At 28.2% G+C, this 7,645-nt stretch overlaps 1 protein-coding gene across 1 annotated transcript; it reads right to left on the reverse strand.

Moving 5' to 3' along the window:
* Window positions 1–1,067: 1,067 nt before the first annotated feature.
* LOC115239600 lies at window positions 1,068–7,475 on the reverse strand. Its single transcript, XM_029814199.1, has 3 exons — window positions 7,021–7,475; window positions 5,435–5,654; window positions 1,068–1,175 (listed from the first exon to the last, which is right to left on the reverse strand). The coding sequence occupies exons 1-3, from the start codon at window positions 7,473–7,475 to the stop codon at window positions 1,122–1,124; spliced, it is 729 nt and encodes a 242-aa protein (XP_029670059.1). The 3' UTR covers window positions 1,068–1,121.
* Window positions 7,476–7,645: the final 170 nt, after the last annotated feature.

Raw genomic sequence — 7,645 nt, forward strand, 5'->3', positions numbered from 1 at the left:
TAAACTTATATTTCGCAAACAAACTTCGGCACGACGCATTAATATATATATCTGTAGTACAAAAATAAATATTTAAGATAATAATTATATAATTATTATCTATGCACTGGAAACTTTGAAATAATAGAAGGAGATAATGCTGTTGTTATTGGTACAGCGCGCATTACGACAGATCTTGCTAAAGAAAAAATACCGAGTCATTTCTTACGCGAAAATAAAGCCGTAGAAAATATATTTCAATAAGTATTACAACTATAAGTCTGTGCTATAGAATATATAATAAGAGTTTGCAGCATTAAATTAATGAAAGTATAGAATATTGCATTGCTTTTGGAAAAATATAAAACTTTTTTATTCATTCATAATTTTCTTTTAACCAAATATAATTTCTATCTCTATTATATTTATAAAGAAACATCATAAATGTAGATAAAAATTAATATAATTAATAAAAAGTACGAATGAGTAAAATAAAATTTTATATTCTTTTAAAAGCGCCCAATACAATATTTTATACTTTCATTAATTTAATGCTATTAAAAATATGTAAAATTAAATATGTTTATGTAACTGTGTAAAAACACCAAATTCTGTAATACGCATACACTTAGAAATTAACGAAATAATTACGTGTTAATACTGTGCTTTATATACAAAATTGTATTATATTAATACAGTATATAACATAAAATTAAATACATTAAATACATAGGTTAGAAATGATACAAAAGGAGAGAATAAATAAAAATGTTTATTAAAGTATACTATTGTATTTGATAAGAATTATTCTCTTATTCACAAAAGATAAAGTACGTGCATTATATAGTAATATAATAAAATAAATTATTGATCGAATCTTATACTATAAAAGTTTAGTTTAATATAATTATTATCTTAATATATTTTAATTAAGACAGAATAGGAAATAAAGAACATGTATCGCAAAAATATATTCAGCATATATACATATATAAAACTAGTCATTTAAATAATTACTAGAAAATAAGTAGGAGATAGTTATAAACACTCTGAGTTTTATTTTATAATATTTTATAATATTTTCTACATATATATACACACACACAGATATTATCTTCTCTCTATTTTCTATTATAGTTTCTCTAATCTTTTATTGTCAGCAACATAGAGAAGTATCCCATTGCCGTTTTCACCATCTAAACAGAGTAAAAATAAAAACTAAGAGTATTTAAATTTTGTTTTATTTTTATGATAAATAATAATTATATATAATATATGCATATGTAAAATATGATATGCAAAATGTTCCACAATTATACAATACTTCTCTTTTTAATAGCATATTATGCAGATTAATTAGAATAAAAAATTCTATTGCTCGGACATGAAATAAATTTGGAAGTAAAAAGATTCATCTTTGTTTTCATTGAAAGGTTCCATATAGCACGTAATATAACAGCAATATCACAGCAATATTATTTTTTCATAGCAATATTACAATGAGATATAGCATAAATATTTCTGGAATATTACAAATATATGACCGTAATATTAAAATGTCCGCCAAAGTAAATCGCAATAATATAATGGTGACATATCACAATTGTGTTATTGTCATTGTTACGTTTAGACTCGTGGAGAATTGAGTCGGGAAAAAACGCAACTTATACTTATCTTGAAATATATATTTTTTTCTTTTGCGAGATAAGTGTTTCCGAGTCAAACGAACAATACAGTGCCCCAGACAGATCAACGGCCGGAGGGGCCGCTCTTACTCTGTCAGTAGGCCGTTCGTTCGGCAGTCCCTTTTCGATAAAGGAACTGAATCCCTGTTACGCAGGACGGGACCTTGTGCGATCTCGAAGTAAGGGAAGGAAAACGGGTTAATAAGCTACACGGATTTAAAGTTAAATCTTATATTTATTCAAAAAGAAAGAAAAATTTTGAGGAGATGGAATCAAGTATTAATACATTTAAAATTCAATATTGTATTTATAAACAAATATTCTTAAAATCTAATATGTATATGCGTGTATGAGCGAGTGTGAGAATGAGAGATGTTTTTTCGCGGGTGATACATTGGTACGGAGAGCATCAACCAGAATGAAAAGGGGAAAGACTAAGATTTAAATTCTGGTTGGAAATTTACAATAAATAGTTTTTAGAAAAATTATATAAAATAGAAGTGTGAATAGAAAGATGAGGATAAAAAAATTATTAATTCGCGGACGCTCGAGCCAGGAGTTTCCGGATAGCCCGATTTTTCTATTTCTGATGTGTTTCGCTCAAGATTTTGACACACTTTACTGATGTTGTTTCCACTAGGAAACACACGCAGGAATTAATAATGTATTAACGGTTAGTTAGCGAAAACAGTTTGATAATCATATATAAAAAGAGAAAAAAAAATAAAATAAAATAAGAAATTAACGATTTTAATATAGGAGTTTTAATGATGGAAGTTACTCACTTAGAGGTGCTGTATGAAAGAAGGTTCTTATGAGTTTGGAATTAAGCGTGAATGCCGGCTATGACGTTATGTCAATGTCCTAATGCTATCACACTTATGAGCCCGTGGATGATAAAGGAAGAAGGAGAGGAAATATGCAAAATATTTGATAAATAACAAATAAATATATATATATTTATTTAATCCTTGCCTTGCGGCTTCGGATGACTTCCAATATACATTATTCATTCATTACATTCATTCGACAATTAAACATTTAAACATTTATAACATTGTAGAATAACAAATAAATATATAATGTAATCAATAAACATGTATGTATAAATACTTAATTAAAGATTGAAATCATTTTCAAGGTTGCAAACTGTTTCCTTTGAGAGAAAGGAGAGAAGGAAGGAGAACAATGCAAAAAAGAAAAAGAAAATCTTTAGCAGACTCATTACTCGTTGTGTGCTAAGGTGACGAATTTAAAAATCTTGCTGGTTAAGTGAACCAAGGTCTATCTCGTGGATTCGGCTGTGCGGAAAGGGTGGCTTGGAGATCCGCTCGGTTGTTGAAATATTGATTGTGATGTTAATGCACTTGACACTAAATACCACTTATCACCAATGATATTCTAAGTGATATTCTAAGTCTTTTGGTTGTATGGGAAATCTGCACTCGCACAACTGTAAGAGCCGCAAAGGAAAAAAAGAACCGTGGAGATTAAGAGTTGAGTATTGACTGCATCGAGAACTGAAGACAAAAATGGATTGAAAGTTAAAGGCAGACTGGATTGAAAGCTAAAGACAGAGTGTATGAGAGACAAAGATAGACTGACTGTGTTCGAGGGAGGATTTCGCGTATCCTCGAATCTTAGCGTCTCCTCTTGCATCCTTTCCATTAGGCAAGCAGAATCCTTTCTTAATGAATCAAATTTTTAAATGTTGCCTCTCTCATGAGTTGAAGGCGTCTTCCTGCTAAAAGAAGGTCTAGGAAATTGCATCTATTGATATAGGCTTTTTAAAAATTAAATCTTGCCCATTGAAGAGTTTGCCATAATTGGCTAAGTTGACAGTTTTATTATTCACTTATTTTATCTCTCTTTCTCTCCCTTCGTGTGGGATTGGCACCGGCGAATACACGCCACATGGCCATAAACTGGTAAATGTTTCTATATATTAATATATATGCTGTATATATAATTTTCGTGCTGAGTTAATTTGAGTTCGTAAAAACCTCTAAAGAGACATATGAAAAGATGGAACCCGAGCGGAATCGAACCTGGAATCTAATGATTACCAGTCCGCGACTCAACTGTCGCAGATCATAGTTACATCAGTAAAGTATCGCTCTAGTTCTTAGAAAGACTTTTATTCAAGAGTCTCCTTATACCGTGTTTTCACTAGTGGGCTTTAGAGTTGAAATATTATTTGATGCATCTGTGTGTCTTTTGCATGCGCATGGTTCAAATTTCGAGCGTTCTCACGGCTCGAGTATCTTTCATTTTCTGTTTAAAATTCTTAAGTTCTCTAGTGAGTCTTTGTGTTCAAATATTTATCGCACATGGTTTAGATTCTGATATCGTTTCTGAAATATTAGTCTCGCCTGCTAGATATTCCTTAGTTTAATGTTTATATCAAGTGCAAAGAGTTTCCAGAACGTAGACGTTTAATATTACGTGCAAGAAAAGAATCGTGGAGTCCACATAATACGTAACATAATATTTATGTAATATTGCGAGGAATTAGATCATTTGAATATTTTTATATTACAAATATATTGCAGTTGTGTTATTGTATAATAGCTCGAGGAATTGTCGTGACATAAAATATTATGCTAATACAATAAAGATTATAACATTCCAACAAGGTAATCTTTATTATATTAACATAATATTTTGAATAATGACATTTGGAGGAACTATGCAATAAGACAACTATTCATGATGGCAGTTTTTTTTTTGCAATCTCACAGAGATATTTACGAATTATTAATAAATAATTCATATATTAGAATTTTCATATTATATATTTATATATTATAGCAATTATATTATTATATATTATGGCAATAAATAATTTACTCATATGAGAAAAATAATATGCTTTTATCCATTAAAAATAGAGTTAGCCGAACAAGGAAATCTTTGACGGCATGTCCAAAATTAATAGATAATGATTCATTATCAATCAAATCAAATTTATCTTAATAGTTTTTCATCAGAAAGTATAAACGTTAACTTTACGCACATATTATAAATAAAATAATGCTATTACGTCAACGTGATCTTATAGATTACGTGGTTGCATAAATGCATCTATTTATTTATTAAATTAGTATTAAGTCTCTTATTTTATCTAGACTATCTAACCTATAATCTTTATTACACTTCCATATCTTCTCTTGTTACTATTATTATTATTATTATTATTATATTATTAATTCATTATTTCCTTTTATTGCAAATTTAATTATTTTTTTAATAAGCTAGTTCAAATAAATTATAATTAACCCGTTATTTTTATTTAAGAAAAGTATTGAATAATTTACGTGTATATCTATAATATAATTAAAATGTACTATTCGTAATCACCTTGTTAGTTGTACTTAATATTCGTCAATATCAGCCAAGTAGGAAAAATCGATATTACATAAGCAATTGAAATCCATATCAGATGACAGATTTTAATATGTATGTAAGTTACAAGCTTGAGCGCGTGCTAATTATATGCTATATTAATCGATCAACTTTAATTGCTTATAATTCAAAAACACACTGTGTTATCGGCATTGTCGATTATTAAGATTTTTTATTCTAATTAATTCATAGAATTGAAGTATTGTATATGTAGTTTCAAGATATATTTTGTATATATACTCCAATACTTTATAATTAAACAACAATATTTAATTAATAACATAATAAAGAAACAATTATTTTTGCGAGCATTACACATTACACGAAAAAAAAAAAATATAGATTTTGAAGAATAAGTCTCTCACTGCTCCAAACAACTCCATCGAAAAATTTCCGAATTTTCCAGCTGTTAATTTAAGCGGTATTAAAGATCCATATGCAATAACCATTAAGTTCTTCGCATCTTTGGCCGGTATATTATACCACTTGCATTCATATACGCTATACGCCATACTTATCTGCACACGAGTATTGTCCCAAATGATCTGGGACACCCTGTATATATATATACATAAATTGAATAATCTTTCTATTACAATATTTGCGAATATTCAAGTAAAGTGAAAATATAATTATATAGTTATTCTTTAACTTTTTTATATATAAGCATATTTATAAGTCATTCTACTTACCGTGTAAACTCGAAAAGCTTGAAAACATAATTGAAAAGTAGCGGTTAGCATGTGCACAAATAGCACTGCGCTATAACAGTTGTTGATTATCCTTACATTCCTTGAAAAATTATTTACATTATTTACTCGTTATAGATTGTCGACTTACTATTTTAATAATTCCAATGTATTGAGGGAGTGAATGCATTTGAAAATGAGTAAAATATCAAAATCTGTTTTATTTCTTTTTTTAAAAGTAAAAGGAAGATAATAAGATTAAAAGGTAATTTGCCCTAAATATTTTGGAATATAATAAAATAATTTTTGTAATATATAAATATATACTTAATTGTGTTTAAAAAGAATATTAAAACAGTAATAAAAATAGCATCAACATTTTTGAAACGCTTTCTTGTAAAATCGTGTTTTTCCACATTAAAATACATTTGTATTTGAAAAATATACTAGTCCAATTGTTAACCATGTTTTTAATTCAAAAATAAATAAACCATAATTTAATTGTTTAGTTTAACAAAATTAAAAGTTACGACTGATGAATTGTCAAAAAAAATGATTTTATTTAAATTATGAGAAAGAAAGTAAAAAAAGAGTTGGATATATGAACCTACTCTCTTAAACTGAATCAATGAAAATTTCATTGATTAAAGCAGTGACAAGATTTCGCTGAAGATCAGTGATTATTTTATTGACTTTTAGTGAATATACTCACACTTTGCTTCTGAGTCTTATGAGTTTCACTGATCATGGCAGTACGATTTCACTGAAAAATCAGCCACTACTACTAACCCGTTTTTTTCATTATCAGTAAGACTTCACTATTTGCAATGCTATACTAAAACTCCACTGCTTATCAATGATAACACGCTGATTCTATTTAAGAGAGCAATATTAAGAAAAAAGAATATAGAGATAGATTGTTTTATTAAATAATTACGCAACTGTATTTCCTTAATCTTAAAAGAAGTAATTTATTTTTAATTTTTAATAAAGTGATTTGATTTTATATTTTTTATAGTTAATATTTAAATCTGATGAAATTTTAAAATATTTTTAATGTTTAGAAGAGTTATATATAAAGAGAAATCTTCCTATATAAGAGAGAGAGACCATATATTTGTTTATTAGGTATATATATTGCATAAGTATAAATATATATTGCATATATATTTCTTCTAATATAACAGTTACGAGAGAAATATGTGTTACATTGTATTTTTAAATATTTTATAAAATTACTTCACAAATACTTTAAGACATACCTGATAAGATGTTTATGTCGTACAGCGACCGCGGCTAAGCCTTCTTTAAATTTCGGGTAGGATATAGATTTATTAGATAGTTCATCGACCAAATTGTTGAGTGCCATTCGTAGATTTATTAGTTGCGCGTATACATGCAGCAAGATCATCGAGATGAAGCTGTCGACAGTACAGTTGATTAGTCCTGTGTATATTCCACCGGAAAGTTGGATGACAAATGTGATTTCGTAATTCGGACTCTTCTGGGCGTTGTAAGGATAAACGAAATGATAGATGAAGCTGCGTTGAGGCTGATGAATATTTTGATAAAGTTTTAGAAGATTAAAACATATGTAAAAGGAGAGACCGATCGTCGCGAATGCGTAACATCTAAAAGATAAGCTTCTGCCACATCTCGCGAACCTCAGCATCGTATTCCGTTCGCGCTTATTCGTCGAATTTATCCAATCGGTCATGACTGACATCATCAATGTTTGAAGTGCTTTTAAATTAAACACATATATTGATATATCAAATATATATAAATTAATATATACATATATAAATTGTCAAAAAGCGTGATATATCCAATTCATCTTTATATACAAAATACTAAACCTAAATATTATACAATGATAGTGTTAGA

This window comes from Formica exsecta, unplaced genomic scaffold, assembly GCF_003651465.1.
Source record: "Formica exsecta isolate Colony F162 unplaced genomic scaffold, ASM365146v1 scaffold391, whole genome shotgun sequence".
In the NCBI taxonomy this organism is placed as follows: Eukaryota; Metazoa; Arthropoda; class Insecta; order Hymenoptera; family Formicidae; genus Formica; species Formica exsecta.

What these genes read in the sequence shown, in the direction of transcription:
- LOC115239600 (XM_029814199.1), bottom strand. Translation starts at nt 7,475, where the DNA reads ATGACCGATTGGATAAATTCGACGAATAAGCGCGAACGGAATACGATG. An exon ending in CGACATAAACATCTTATCAG is followed by an intron (nt 5,655 to 7,020) that starts GTATGTCTTAAA and finishes TGTAATAGAAAG; the next exon opens with ATTATTCAATTTATGTATAT. An exon ending in CGATGGAGTTGTTTGGAGCA is followed by an intron (nt 1,176 to 5,434) that starts GTGAGAGACTTA and finishes TACTCTGTTTAG; the next exon opens with ATGGTGAAAACGGCAATGGG.